This window comes from Botrytis porri (genome assembly GCF_014898465.1).
Source record: "Botrytis porri strain MUCL 3234 chromosome Unknown BPOR_002, whole genome shotgun sequence".
NCBI classification, from domain to species: domain Eukaryota; kingdom Fungi; phylum Ascomycota; class Leotiomycetes; order Helotiales; family Sclerotiniaceae; genus Botrytis; species Botrytis porri.
In genome coordinates, this window is record NW_024066076.1 from 1,920,718 (window position 1) to 1,935,990 (window position 15,273).

General features: G+C 42.0%; 7 protein-coding genes across 7 annotated transcripts; 5 read left to right on the plus strand and 2 right to left on the minus strand.

Moving 5' to 3' along the window:
* Positions 1-1,814: 1,814 nt before the first annotated feature.
* EAF01_001586 (uncharacterized protein) lies at positions 1,815-2,767 on the minus strand (the record flags this gene model as incomplete). Its single annotated transcript, XM_038909836.1, has 2 exons — positions 1,815-2,610; positions 2,667-2,767. The coding sequence occupies 2 exons, from the start codon at positions 2,765-2,767 to the stop codon at positions 1,815-1,817; spliced, it is 897 nt and encodes a 298-aa protein (XP_038774648.1).
* Positions 2,768-3,095: 328 nt separating this feature from the next.
* EAF01_001587 (uncharacterized protein) lies at positions 3,096-4,135 on the plus strand (the record flags this gene model as incomplete). The annotated part of the gene is made up of 3 exons (XM_038909837.1): positions 3,096-3,638; positions 3,694-3,927; positions 3,977-4,135. The coding sequence occupies 3 exons, from the start codon at positions 3,096-3,098 to the stop codon at positions 4,133-4,135; spliced, it is 936 nt and encodes a 311-aa protein (XP_038774649.1).
* A 389-nt stretch (positions 4,136-4,524) lies between these two features.
* Positions 4,525-5,754, plus strand: EAF01_001588 (uncharacterized protein). The gene is made up of 2 exons (XM_038909838.1): positions 4,525-4,771; positions 4,834-5,754. The coding sequence occupies exons 1-2, from the start codon at positions 4,606-4,608 to the stop codon at positions 5,532-5,534; spliced, it is 867 nt and encodes a 288-aa protein (XP_038774650.1). The 5' UTR covers positions 4,525-4,605; the 3' UTR covers positions 5,535-5,754.
* Positions 5,755-6,293: 539 nt separating this feature from the next.
* On the plus strand, positions 6,294-7,454 carry EAF01_001589 (uncharacterized protein). Its single transcript, XM_038909839.1, has 2 exons — positions 6,294-6,574; positions 6,646-7,454. The coding sequence occupies exons 1-2, from the start codon at positions 6,465-6,467 to the stop codon at positions 7,274-7,276; spliced, it is 741 nt and encodes a 246-aa protein (XP_038774651.1). The 5' UTR covers positions 6,294-6,464; the 3' UTR covers positions 7,277-7,454.
* A 124-nt stretch (positions 7,455-7,578) lies between these two features.
* EAF01_001590 (uncharacterized protein) lies at positions 7,579-9,519 on the minus strand (the record flags this gene model as incomplete). The annotated part of the gene is made up of 3 exons (XM_038909840.1): positions 7,579-8,414; positions 8,463-9,335; positions 9,384-9,519. The coding sequence occupies 3 exons, from the start codon at positions 9,517-9,519 to the stop codon at positions 7,579-7,581; spliced, it is 1,845 nt and encodes a 614-aa protein (XP_038774652.1).
* A 1,106-nt stretch (positions 9,520-10,625) lies between these two features.
* On the plus strand, positions 10,626-11,114 carry EAF01_001591 (uncharacterized protein; the record flags this gene model as incomplete). The annotated part of the gene is made up of 1 exon (XM_038909841.1): positions 10,626-11,114. One exon carries the CDS (start codon positions 10,626-10,628, stop codon positions 11,112-11,114), a length of 489 nt encoding a protein of 162 aa, XP_038774653.1.
* Positions 11,115-11,141: 27 nt separating this feature from the next.
* On the plus strand, positions 11,142-12,058 carry EAF01_001592 (uncharacterized protein; the record flags this gene model as incomplete). Its single annotated transcript, XM_038909842.1, has 2 exons — positions 11,142-11,612; positions 11,642-12,058. 2 exons carry the CDS (start codon positions 11,142-11,144, stop codon positions 12,056-12,058), a joined length of 888 nt encoding a protein of 295 aa, XP_038774654.1.
* Between the last annotated feature and the right edge of the window lie 3,215 nt (positions 12,059-15,273).

A 15,273-nucleotide genomic window follows, 5' to 3' on the forward strand; every position in this document is an offset into this window, starting at 1 on the left:
TCGAGCTATCAGGTCGGCAACAAAACAATGTGGTGTGGAAACTCATTTCGGACACTGACCAAATGCGGCCATGTTCGAAGACGATCAAGATTTTTCAGACTTGCAACAAAAGTCTGAGAAAGATCTTCCTCATACTTTACAGTAGTGATTAGAAAAAATGGCGATCAATGTAAGATGTGCAACAAACATTCCAACATTTTAATCTCGGAGTTGGCTGTTGCGAGATTGTAAGAATGTTCTCCTGAAAAGGGAATTCACGATAGACGATCGTATATTTCAGATATGCAACAAAAGAGAATGTATGGCTCTAGATTACTAAAGACCCCCAGAGTTCTCCGATCCAAATAGGAAGGCAATGATAGCTGATCACTTCAAAAGATATGCAACAATAGAATTTCCTTGCTCGCCTGGCTTAAAATTTGTCCAAAATGGGAGTTTTCAATTAAAAGCGTGGTTCCAATGATCTGCCAATGTGGCCTGATTTTCTTGGACGAACGGGGAATACGAATTTCATGATTTAGACGAGTCTAGATCTTTCGCTAGCCGTCGGGTTTACACCAATCAAATGTTGTCATTCGTGGTAGAAAGCTGGTTTTCTAGTTCAAATAGCAATTCTTGTCGATATGCAACAAATGCCATGCCCACCACCAAGAATGTCGGAATTCCATGCTTTAGGTCATTTGGAAGCTTTGATTCTTCTAGTGCACATGGTCAGTTGTTTGTATTAGGCGCCTTTAACGAATGTACGGAATAGCCCGTGGCCCACGGGCTGTGGCTGGTTTGAAGCTAATGTAGTCACATTCAAGATATTTGGAATTTGAAAGTATAAATCTAAGTTCAATCAATTCGAAATTTCGAGTTGTTGATCACAACTTCCCTTTATTTCCTCCCCTCCTTCATTGTGCGTCGCGTGTGTTGATCATTTGCCCTTTCACAACAACCGTGCTTGCCGAAGGATGTGCAGTTTTACAAAAAAGAAAATTGATTGATCGGCGGAGACCCCGCCAAAGGATGGGCAACTCTCGGATAATCGGATTTGAAGCATAACCCTGTGACCGAGTGTGGCTAATCTGCATAACAACCAATTATATATTAGATATTAGATATCAAACCCTTCGGCGAGGGTGGCTTAGATGTAGTATATATTCAGCCAGTTAGAGTGGATTAGACGTCGACATTAGCATACGATGCTTTGTAGCTACAGTGTCGGAATAGGACAGCTAAACGATTGACGATGGCATAGTCCTATCATTTCAAGGTTTGTCATTCGCAGAATGGAGATCAAAATTTCATTTTCTAGTAACGATATACCTCTCCCAAGTATTCATCAATCTCTAAAGTTTGATGTGATACTTCAGATCAATCTCCTTCATCTTTCGGATAATATCATCGAGAGGTTCCAAGGTTTCCTTTATAACCTCATGAAATAAGGACGTGAGATCACGTCGAACCAGAATCATGGGTTCGTGGCTTACGATCAGACTGTGATCAACGAACACACATATCCTATTGTCGCGTCAAATGACATCCATGTGTGTTTCGACCACAAAAAGGTAATGGCAGTGTGCAAATCCAGCATGATCTCTCTTGCGTGCACCGCGGAGATTCTGGAATCTCCAGTTCATGCTGATAATGACTACAAATCATCAATAGCCATGATTGTGAATAAGATCAACTCTATGACCTGAAGTGAGTTGTCAGAAATTAGCCTATCGACGATGCTCATTGCAAAGCAACAACATACCTATAACATATAACCTCGTATATTCCAGAAACCGAGTAAAAGTAATGACATCGCAGAGGTATATATACTTTCAACGTGGCTTTGGTTTTCGAATCACAACCTTTGTCCCTTCTAATTGCCATCCAACGCTATACGCCTCGGTCAAAACACTCCAACTAGAATCGGTAAGTTGCTCCAGACAATCTAAATCGATACTGAGGTACGTTTTCCCAATCGACTTTAAAGCATGCAGCTTCATCTCCTCCCCCGCGAATTCCATGATCTTTGCCTTATAACCATTAACCTCCCTCTTTACCTTCCAAAATAGAAAGTAATTATCGTGGGCAATCGCTTTCAAAACTTCGTCGACTTTAGGGTCTCGTAACCCGAGTGCGAGTCTGATGGAGTATGCCTTTGCCAGGTCCGATTGCCTGCAAGCCAAATCTAGCACTTGGTATGCTGCAAATTCCTGAAGTTCGGTGGTTGATAATGGAAGTTTTGGGTGCATTACTTGAAGTAGATGGCGCATTGCTGGATGGTACGATTCCCAATGTTTCAGCAATATTGACAAGCGTATGCAAAATATATATGCTTGGATGGAGAAATCATCTATTCGTTTCGATGCCACGATACCTTCTCGAAGCTTTCTCATTCCCATTGTTATAGCGTCGAGTTCGTTTGTATCGGGTTTGCTATTGATAAGATCTGCGGGGTTTGGCACTGTTTGTGTTGTTGGAGCAGCATCGCGATTCGCATTATCTTGTGCAATGTTCAGGCGTGCAAGCTTTCGGTTCAATTCGTCTCCTCTGCGAGCATCGGCTGCAAATATCAAGTATCGTTCGACTATCTTGTTGTAGAACAGTTCCTGAGTTTTATAGTCAAGGAGCCTGGCGGGGTAGTAAGTAAATAAAGACGGAAGATAAGATTGGATGCAAGGACGTACTGTTTATCTCCCTTGGATCTTAAGCCCATCTCCTCGAAAATATCCTGCTTGACGGGCTTTAGCCGACTCCATGATGGGTTACGTCCACCTTTGGTCGACATCGAGAAAGAGAACAAATATCGACAATGATGCTTGTTTGATGTGATGTCTGTATTTGATTTGCATGAGTGAAAATGAACACTGTCGGGCTTAGCTTCAATGCCCCTTCGTCATCAATTGCTGCTTTAAGAAGGAACTCCCAACATTATTTTTGATGAATCTGATAAGAATTTCAATACCTAGGTAGTTATCCCAGCTTTATCCATAAGCATGATAGATTTAGTCTATCAAATCGGTCGTTTACTCCTTCAGTCGTGATTTTACCTGTACCGATTGACTTGATTTCATTTGAAGGCACTCGTAAGCACAACCTCACTCACTGGCATTAAGATGTCCACCCGTCAACGAAGACCATCGACGACATCGACCACAGAACTTCTCTTCGAAACAGCCAAAAATCTTGAAAAGAGAGTCGAAAATTCTCTTACAGTCCTTTGGGATGATCTCCCCTCGTGGCAACAAGACAATCATTACATTAGATCTGGTTATCGACCAGCAACATCATCTTTCCAAAAGTCCTTTGCATCCCTGGGTTACATTCACAATGAATCAGTCAATATCTATTCGCACTTGATTGGAGCCGTAGTATTCACACTTTCGGGGTTTCTCTTACATGCAATCATCAAGCCTAGATATGCGTCCGCTGAAGTCGCTGATGTTCTAGCATTTAGTTGCTTTTTTGCAGGAGCTGCTTTATGTCTTGGGATGTCCGGGACTTATCATACCATCTCTAATCATTCTCCCACTGTTGCTAAGTTTGGCAATAAGTTAGATTACTTGGGCATCGTTTCTCTCATCACTGGGAGTGTTATACCTGGGATCTATTATGGTTTGTATTGTCATCCACATCTATTCGAATTTTATTCCACAATTGTAAGTCGTTTCTACAAACAGCATTCAATTTTCACTTGGCTCATTACACATTCAGACGGGTGTACTTGGAGGTATTTGTGCAGTTGTAGTCATGCTTGAAAGGTTTAGAACTCCTGCTTGGAGACCCTATCGAGCAGGTATCTTTGTGGCTCTGGCACTTTGCGGAGCTGTTATTCCAATTATAAATGGAATACAACTTCATGGATTCCATGCAATGCGTGAACGGGCGGGCTTGACATGGTTGCTACTCGAAGGATTTTTTTACATTCTTGGTGCTTCTTTATACGCAGTAAGTATTCCAAAGATGTTTGAGGGAATTATTATCTGATAGCAACTAGGCCCGATGGCCTGAACGGACCTCACCAGGTTCTTACGATATTTGGGGAAGTTCTCATCAAATATTTCATATGCTTGTTCTTGCGGCAGCTGCTTCACATTTGTACGGCTTGACTATAGGTTTCGATTATTATCATAACGGTCTTGGACTGAAATGCTGAATCTCGAAATGTTGGTTGCGGGATCTATATGTTTGGATGTCACGGATGATTTCATTCACCTGTCGATTGGATCTTAGTCTCCAAGTTGAATGCGTGGTAGAGAATTAGACGCGAAAAGGGATGAGAATAGGGGCTTCGGTATAGATAGAAGATGGTTTAGCGTGGTACTCTAGTTGGTCAAGAAATTAGCCACATTGATAGACGTAGATACTTATGTAGAACCGGACTAGAGAACTATGCAATGCGCTCAAGTAATCAAAATTGAAGGCGGGACTTTCGAACGGTTAGGAAAAAATAGCTCGAGATCCAAAAATAGAAATTCAGCATGCCTCGGTCCGGCAATCAAAAATCCGGGGAAGCTGTCGTTCCCCGCCTTAGTTCAAACACTAGGAAACCTCACAAATAGAAACAAATTCCACCATTCTCGCTACCTCCGACTCCAATTTCCATTCTGATCAGAAAACACTACAATGGCGTCTCGTATTGCTCAAATTGCTGGTCATCTCAATTATCCCAAGGGATTACTTGCTGGTCAAGTAGCTATAATTACCGGTTCTGGTCAAGGTATTGGTGCGGAAACTGCGAAACTCTTCGCGAATGAAGGAGCCAAAGTGATTATATCTGATATTGATGGCGGTCCGTACCTTTCAATTCGCTATTTCTCAATGACACTAAGACTGACCTAATCTCCCCTACAGCCAAAGCCAAATCCGTCGCCGACGAAATCAATTCCGCAGAAAGCGGCCGCGCAGTCGCAGTTCCAGGCGACATGCTTGATGCCGAGTATCTCAAAGTACTTGTGAAAAAAGCTGCAGAATTTGGAAACGGAAAAATTCATATAATAGTAAACAATGCGGGATATACATGGGATGGCGTAATCCACAAAATGACTGACAAACAATGGGAAAACATCTTGGCTCTCCACAACACCGCCCCTTTTAAACTCATCCGCGAAGCAGCGCCCTATTTTCGCGTCACAGATGGTGAACCGAGATGTATAGTAAATATATCTTCTACATCAGGTGTTCATGGTAGTGCCGGCCAGGCCAATTACGGAGTTGCGAAATCGGGAATTAATGGACTTACGAAAGTGATTGCGAAAGAATGGGGTCCGAAGTTTGGAGTAAGATGTAATAGTATAGCATTTGGACATATATTGACGAGATTGACTGCTGCGAAAGAAGAGGGAGCTTTTGTGACAACGCCGGATGGAGAGAAAATTGCGTTGGGGATACCGAAGGGTCAGGGGAGTCAGGGTAAAGATGCGAATTTGGATATTCCGTTGAGGAGGGCGGGTACGGCAGAGGAAGCGGCGAAGAGTATTTTGGCGGTCGCGAGTCCGTTGTTTGGGTATGTGACGGGGCAGGTTATTATGGTTACGGGAGGGAGAAATATGTAGGTTTATTTAGGTATCAGAAATGATGTGTTGTTTTGCTCCGGGGTATAGTTGCTTTACTTATGCTTGAGTGAACATACCTTTTGAAAATGGGTCATCATTTTTTCGAAAATTTCGAAGAAATTTCTATCGATTCCCATGGTTTCCCGATTCGATCTTTTCCTTGATAGGCATAGGAATTTCAAATAGAACCACGCAAATCGGCACCTGCTAATGAAATAACTCAAAGATAATTCTCTGTGGTCAGATATATAGTCTTTGTGAGGGCCCAGCTCGAAGCGGAGGCCATAAACAAAAACCCGTGCATCAGTCCCTAAAATATTTCTTTGCATATTTAAGATTCTGTTAAAAAGACTGTATACAAATCATACAACAAAACTATACCCGTGACTTCAACGATTACAATCAGCATGTTGACTTCATGGCGCTTGCCAAATACTAACTTAATTCTCGTCAAATGAGATCCTATAAACTCCAAAGACTAGAAACATCTAGATCCAGCTAACATGAGTGACACTATTGAGACGGTCTTGAGGAAAAGTCGTCGGTTCCGACTTTGCTGAAACGAGACCAGGAAAAGTCACAAGCTTTTAAAGTCAGTGCCTTAGTCTTGTTGATCTCAGGTGGAAAGTTTCATTCAAATACAAGGTTGCAACCCGGAGGTTTGGAGATACTTGGGATGCAATTGATCGTGTATCTATCTTCCATCCATCGACTTGATGGTAACGAACGCGATAGCGACGCGGCGGATGTGCTTACTAAGCGAGCCATATCGGATTGTCAATTTTGTGGACACGGTGCACCTGAACCCCATCGAGCTCCACGAGAAGTCAACAACTACACTCCTTTATTAACAACTTACAATTTTAATTGAATTGTCCCGATCGATTCTCGACACTTACCTTCCTTTACCTACAATAATAATCATCCAAAATGGCACCCAAAGCAACCAAAGACAAATACTCTGTAATCCTTCCTACCTACAATGAACGTCGCAATCTTCCCATCATTACATGGCTTCTCAATCGCACATTCACCGAGCAGTAAGTTCGCGCCAATTGCTCGCCCCCTTGTGCGCATTGATTTTTCCAGGCGGCAGCTAATTGCATTACAGAGGACTCGATTGGGAACTCATCATCGTTGACGACGGTTCCCCCGACGGAACTCAAGTCGTCGCCAATCAACTTGCTAAAGCTTACTCCCCTCACGTTCTCCTCAAGGCTCGCGCCGGCAAGCTTGGTCTCGGAACGGCATACGTACACGGTCTTCAATTCGTAACTGGGAACTATGTTATTATTATGGACGCGGATTTCTCTCACCACCCCAAATTCATCTCCCAAATGATCGCGAAACAAAAGACGCTTTCTACAAATGGTGGATATGATATTGTTACTGGTACAAGATATGCCGGTGATGGAGGTGTATTTGGATGGGATTTGAAGAGGAAGTTGGTTTCCAGGGGTGCCAATTTATTTGCCGATACCGTTTTGAGACCTGGGGTTAGCGATTTGACTGGAAGTTTCAGACTATACAAAAAAACGGTTTTACAGAAGGTTATTGAAAGTACAGAAAGTAAGGGATATACTTTCCAGATGGAAATGATGGTTAGAGCTAAGGCCATGGGATGTACGGTGGCCGAAGTACCAATCAGCTTCGTGGACCGTGTTTACGGAGAGAGTAAATTAGGTGGTGATGAGATTGTGGAATATGCAAAGGGTGTCTTAAATTTGTGGATGAAGGTTTAGGTTTCAGGTGTACGTGGATATATTGTATGCATGGTGGATGGAGTTGGTGGTTTAATTGGGATCTATAATGGTCGGATCTTAGTTCATGGAATTTGATGATGTATACTATCATACGGTTGGACTGGTGCAATTTTGACAATGAAACTTCCTTTTCACTCAGCAGTCGAGTGATTGCATTTCATTCAAGTTGTGGGGTGATATTTCACCTTTTTCGCTATCATTCATGAGTCTCCACCGACCCCTTTCACTGCTGGCTTAGTATGAACAATTGAAAAGTGGCATATCGCGACAACCGACATAAATTATTTCCCAGTTATTATGCCATCCGCAAGCTTCTCGGCAATCATATAAACAGAAGCTTGGGGATGTCCAGGAAGCGCAAAAGGGAAGATAGAAGCATCGACGACTCTTAACCCGTCTACTCCAAATACCCTTCCCCTCGAATCTACAACCGCATTCGTATCTCCAGTTTTACCCATTGCGCACGTAGCACTAGCATGCCACATTGGAGCCGAATTCTGTTGGATATACTCTAAAATTTCTTTGTCTGTTTGTACCGCTACTCCTGGGAGTATTTCAAGCCCTATCTTAATAGACTTAGCTGGGTCGCTGTCCCATATCTGTCGAATGCGTTTGAATATTGCGACTGCGACTTCAGAATCTGCAGGGTCACTGAACCAACCAAGATCAATTACCGGTGGATCTAACATGCTAGCGCTCTTGATAGTGATATTGCCTCGGGAAAGAGGAGCTGTAAGTACTCCGCCAAAAGCACCAATTGTAGAGAAATCGTCACCTCCAAAACCTGCTCCTACGTATTCTGCTTCTGGCCAATCAGATGGGAAATAATTCAGTGATGATATTGTCTGTTGTGAAAAGTTTCCTCGCAGTGCTTCTGGGATGTTTTCGAAAGATAGGTAACCGGCCGACGAGCTGTATGGCCCACCAGCATCTTCGTAATATTGTTGCAATATCTCGGCAGAGTTGTTTGGATTTGCTACAATACTTCCAGCACTGGGTGTGTGTACTTGGTTGAGTACAGTGAATGAGACTTGATCCCACAGATTTTGTCCTACTCCTGGAAGTTCTGAAATCAATGGGATGCTTTTCTCCTCGAGTGTAGGACGCGGACCAATTCCTTTTTCAAATTAGCATCTTATTCTTAATTTTGAGAGTAGTTTCTCACCAGATACCATAAGTAATTGTGGCGAGTGAAAAACTCCTGCGGATACAATGACTTCTTTATTCGCATGAATAGTGTATTGAAATCCTGCTGTCGATACTTGAACGGCATTCGCTCTTTTTGCTGAATCAGAAGCGAAAAGGATCTTTAAGGCTTGAGTATGGGCATGCACCATGATATCCGTATTCTCAATAGCTTCTTCTAAGAAGCTTGACTGCGAAGATGATCGTACAGCACTCTTGGGTTCAATGGTGGAAGGGACCCAAGCACCATGACCCGATAAAGAACCACTACTGAAGCCAGCTGAACTTACTGGAAGACCAATAGACTGTATAGCTTTCGCAAGTGCACTTATCGTAGGGTCTACCCAATTGTTCCAGGAAACTTGTAGAGGTCCTCCAAAAGAGTTATCAAAAGCTGTGGAGTCATACACTACAGTTGCAGACGTCGAGTTTCTTTTTACAGCATCAGGTGGAGTCAACTGACAAGACTTCTTGTAATATAGAAGAACATTCTCAAAAGTGAAACTCTCATCTCCTACAAGTTCAGCCCATCTTTGATATGTACCAGAAGTAGCACGATGGTACGATAACGAATTCAGTGCTGAAGATCCTCCCAGTGTTTTTCCTCGAGCATAGTGTATTCGCCGATTCCCAGCATTCACCTGTGGCACAGAAAACAAATCCCAGTCAACGAGTGGTTGCTTAGGATAATCTTCAGTTGAGTACACCAGAGGCATTTGAAGGCTTCCATATGGGACGATGCTGTAGTTTCCATTGTCTTGTTCGTAAAACCCACCTGCTTCAATCACGCCAACAGATGCTATTTCTGCGAGCCTTGATGCAATGACCAATCCTGCCGTTCCACCTCCGACCACTGAATCTATCAGCTTATATTCTTTAGGTACTGAATGATCTCACATACCAACATAATCATAAGTAGCATTTCCGGGAACTGCAAAAGCACTCGAACGAAGTCGATGTTGAGTTTGTGTAGTACCAGCTACAGATTGTATGAGCACAGGTAATATTGAAATCCAACCACGAAACATTGGATTCATTCGTCGTATTGAGAAAGGTCTATCAAGCGTCAATCGTGAAGTTCATGAACTTGTATATTCATTTTGCTGTCTTGGGGGATATTTTGACCGGGCAAAATCCCCCCACTGCCAAGTGTCAGCAGTACATCCGGATAATATCCTGCGACAAATCAGATCATCGAGGAGTGCTTTAATACCACAGTACTAAGGTTATCTGAAGTATTAAGAACGAGCTGCTCCACAGTTTATACTGTACGCGACTTGCAAGCCGTTCGCAATATATCAAATATTACTAGTACCACAATGTCGACAAGTAGATTTCACAAGATGACAAAATCCATCTCACTGAATTACTCTCTGATCGCTGGCTCGATCATTTCGCATGAAAGTCTTCAGGACGCGCCAAGTTTGGCTGGCTCCATTCAGTTCTCGTCATGAAGGCCAATAGAATCACATTGTATGCTTCCCAGGCCCTGTTGACAAGCATCAATCTTCATTAAATGCTTGTAACAAATTCATCTTTCCATCTTTGAAGTCAGAATCCATACTGTCATTGTTTGATCTGTAATGAATCACCACATCCAATTTCAAAGTATTCAAACTGATGTTTCGAGAGACATCGTCATGCCAATTTTCGTGGTGTCCGTGCACCCACCGATGGCCACTAGTGTGTTTAACCTTAACCCCTTCCTCAAGGTCCTTAACTTAAAGCTTTCTACAATCATCTACTGCAAATCATATTAGTATTCTTACTAGACATCAGATTGTTTCCAAGACTTTAATATTAATCGACGTTCGATGATCTCCCAAAATAGCACTCCGTATTCCTTTTGGTGCTGATATTTCTCCGTTTGTTGAGCAGATATGGTGCTGACACGCATACCATGGGTCCCTGGGAAATTGCCAGTGACGAGAATATCATCCTTCAGTGGCTTTATAAGTCTAATGACTTCCTGTCATGAAAAAAGTATTGAATCTTTAAATTCTTCGAAGTCTATTTTGCAGGCAAAGGATATTCGCCCAACTATTTGGTTGGACGTTTTCCCAATACAGGTTTTTGTCAGTTTTGCACTCAGCATCGCATTTGACCACTTAAGCTAGATATTTTGACGCCGATAGATTGAATAATGACTCAATCATCTCTGAAGAAACAAGTTCGGCAAGGAGATGACAATGTCAAACCTATCAAAAGTGTAAAGAAAGATGCAACTGAAAAAGCTGATGACTTTGCAAGGGAACATATAACTGGTGGATGGCGACCTGGTATGGATCACAAGGTGGATGACTCCGGTCACTTTGAGTTCGGAGGATCACTTGGAGTTCTAGCTCTCATGATTGGTTTCCCTACTCTAATGTATTACATGTGGATTGGCGCTATATATTATGATGGCAAATTTCCTCTACCCACCGAAGGACAATCTTTTACAGACTTTGCGAAACATCTCCTACATTTGGTTTACACCAGAGCTTTCCCTCATTTCAGGGCATGGCGCATATACTGGACCTATTACATTTTTGAAGTTGCATGCTATCTGTTTATGCCTGGCTTTACATGTTTCGGCAAGCCTCTGCTTCATGAAGGTGACAAACAGCTTAAATACTATTGTTCGGCATAGACTAACTTCTACCTCACAATCCTCGTTATGACTCTTCTCCATGCAACAGGTATCTTTTCCATCAATACTATTTTCGATGAATTCGGTCCTATACTCTCCGTAGCAATTCTTTCAGGCTATCTCATGAGTTTTTACGCTTACTTTTCAGCCTTTGCCCGCGGTGCCCAACATCGCATTACTGGGTATCCTATCTATGACTTTTTTATGGGTGCTGAACTAAATCCCCGGCTATTCGGTATACTAGACTTCAAAATGTTTTATGAAGTCCGAATTCCATGGTTCATTCTGTTCGGATTAAGCTGCGCGACCGCTACACGCCAGTACGAACAATATGGCTATATTTCCGGAGAAGTCATGTTTCTCGTCATGGCACACTTTGTATATGCCAATGCTTGCGCAAAAGCAGAACATCTTATCACTACCACGTGGGACATGTACCAGGAAAAGATGGGATTTATGCTAACATTCTGGAATATGGCTGGGTACCATTCTCATAATGTCATTGCACGCTATATTTTGCGAGCCAGGATCCAGCAAAATACGCATGGAACAGATATGCGCTTACGGCATTCTTTGTTTTTTATATATTTGTTTACTGGGTATGGGATACATCAAATGGACAGAAAAACTATTTCCGAATGATGGAACGTTGCACTTTCGTTAAAAGAAGGACCTTTCCACAACTTCCTTGGCAGGAAATCTACAACCCCAAAACCATTACATCTGAAATTGGTGATACAATTCTTGCGGATGGATGGTACGGATTGGCTCGAAAGGTTCACTATAGCTGTGATTTGTTCTTTGCTATTTCCTGGGGTCTGATCACTGGCTTTGATAGCCCTTTCCCTTGGTTTTATTCGGTGGTTTTCACCGTCATGATTATGCATCGTGCTATGAGGGATATTACTAAATGTAGACACAAATATGGTGATTCTTACAGGTAGTATGAGAAGCAAGTACCTTATCTCTTCATCCCGGTAAGCTCTAAATGACGCCCCGTGTAAATGACCTCTAGCTGACTATCTATCAGCACGTGATATAATTTTCGCATGCGTCATTTGATTATGCGGTGATCGTCTTTTAAGGGCCCAGACATGATGCATAGCATTGATCATATTTGTATACAGTGCTCTAGGCCTGAGGTCACCAGCAGCTCTTATCAGCGACTCTACGTATACTTAACTCGTCAAAGTATTTCATACGAGCCCTAATGTTGTTCTTTCAAAAGAACGGATTCACAAGAATGGCTTAGTATTATCACATAAAGAAAGCCTCAGGGTATGGGCAGGGCGGTTAGTTGAATTGTTTATTAAGCATTGCATGAAAGAATCAAAGGCTAGAAGACCAAGACCGACATCGACACAATGAATGGAAAATGCTCCTGAGCGACTTCAAAAGATCACCCTTTGACATTTCCTGCTTTTCTTTCTTCATCTGATCATTCAATGTATGTCTTTTCCACGTTACACAACATTCGGCCCTTGGTAGCAGGATGATAAAATAATGAATCTATCTCGCTTAAGTAATTCTAAACAGACGAGCACTAGCTCTCTTTTCATTGTCATATAAATATTTATTTTTCTTTCGACCATCACTTACCCATAGCTACCATGGATCAATGCTGAGAACATAGCCACTAGTAACTAACCCTCATCAACAACGGAGAAAGTTTGCAGCAATCCGTTCCCTTGCGCCTCAAAGCCCGTACATCCATACCCTTTCCCACCCAAACCAATATACAACCCCCCTACCCCCCCCAGAATCTAACCCCAATCCTAGCAAGTCTCGCGATATCGCGAGAGTCTAAGGACATACACCAAATCCCTAACTCTTTCCTTACGCACCCTATCACTGGAAACCCCGATCTGCAGTCTGCAGATCTTCTGAAACTTTTGTTTTCGAAACTCGCAGTGGGGGGTGCTTATAAAGCAGGTGTTGTGACAAAATATGTATTTAATGGGAGATGTCTCGGTTCCAGAGTTTGAGTCGAGATGGGTTTGGTGGTTTGGTATCGAGATGCTGTTAAGATATAGTCTACGCATCGCGTGAGTATGTTTTTCTCATCCCTGGTAGGAAAATCCATGGGCTGTGAATTTATCAGCAACGAAACCTGGTGTAAAGATACTTGATTCGTTGGAGTGTGAGAGGAAACATACGCGTGTGTTCTTAGTACCTTCTTCGCTAGCCGTTTCGACTTTTATCTAACCACTTATTTTAGCTATACCCGACTAATATTTCCCTCGACTATCTCCAAGCTCTTCCAGATATCAAAAGCATAATCACAAAAGCATTAAAACACTACCTAGACGATATTACATTTCTCCATTCTAGGACGCCGCAACATCCGCATCCGAAAGGAATCGAAGATTCATATACAAATAATCCTTTTCCAATGATATCAGGTGGATAAAGGCAGAGATGGGAATGGTATGGAAAGATCATATCCCTAGGCCTCAGAATTCCATCCCAGAACTAAAAAATCAATCAAAGCCGCTAATGTAGCTCTAAAAAAATGGTCATAGGTACTTCGAATTCGGCATTCTACTGTAGCTGTATCAAATTTAGATGAGGTGTCTTATGGTATATTCACAAATCAAGATATACATAAAAGTGATATCCTAATCGAGCCTAACGCCATTTCATCAATCAGTAATTTACAACTACTGTAAGACACAATTTCAAGTTAACCTATTCATTACTAGGCGAAGCGAATATCAAATCAAAACCTTCTCCAGGAAACTATTTCAACGGTTGCGGAATCTTAAACAACTCTATCCCCCCCCCCCCCCCCCCCCCCCAATATAGATTCCCATATTATTCGCACCTCTACATCTGCATTTTCAACTGCAAAAATCTCGCAAAGCAGTACAACATTATCACGATGTCCTCTGTAACACCAACATACCGCATCCATACCTTCTCCAAAAACAAGAACACTCGCATCTCTAGACCCGAAATCGCTGGAATAATCTGATTACGACTTTAGCGATACGTAAACAAAGTTATGAACATCCTCTTCACCATCCTCTTAATGCCAATCTAAGTAATCACGAAACCGCTGCACAGGATCCCTGATCCTCAAACATTCGGATCATCCAGCCAGCCTCTCAGAATTCTAAAGGAGCTTGGGATAGATATTCTCACGAACCGGTGGTATGTATGATATTTGGATATTAGCAATTCGGCGGTATATCTTACGGTTATCTATCTTTCCCACAGAAAATCATTCACAACCACAAAAATAACAGTAACAACCGATATTCCCTAACAGACAAGTATTCCGACAACTTAACAGGAGAAGATAATGCAGAAATTAAGTACAGATGCTAGGTTGATAGCTTCTACGCATTGCCCGATATTGAACCATAGTTGTGAATGAAGAACAGTACACACACATATATAGGACGTTGATGAGGCGACGGGCTCGAAATTTCAATACTGGGCTGAGACAGGAATAAAAAAAAAGGGGGGAAATATGTGTGTTCGTTATATTGAAATACTATCGCGATCAAAAATGGGAAGATGTCGCGCCTTTGCGTGATGAGATGGGTCGTCGGTGATTGTAAGTGTAAGAGATGTTTGGCTGGATAGTATGTCATAGTCCCTGTGACTAGGTACAGAGTATTTAGAATTATCTTCAGAGCAGTGAAATATCCGAACAATCGAAAGCATGTTTTATTAAACGAGGTAGTCTAAATCTTGATATATATCTTCTAATACGCATTAGTAATAATTATTACTTTTAAAGCTACCAATAAGTGATTCCTACCACTGAGGTTTACCAGTAGATATACTAACCGACAGGATATTACCAAAATGGACTTGTGAATATCTCTTGCTGTATCAAAATATCCATCTTGAGAATTCTTGAAATCATTTGTTAGATATGAAACAATCAGCATTTGAGTTTTGGTATCAAGCAATTGAAGAATGAATGTATCAAGAAATTTCACAAATTGGGAAGGAAGTGTTCTATCATTCCATGCAATCACTCACTGGTGATTCAAAAATAACACTCCCTGCCCCCACCCTATATGAAAACCCAAACGGGAAAAGACGAGATATCAATTTCCTTAAAGAAGAAGAAGAATAAACTAAGAAGCCAGCTTGGAAGTTCACGGTTTCAAGCCCATCCCTTTGGCTAGTTCAACGAGGTGAA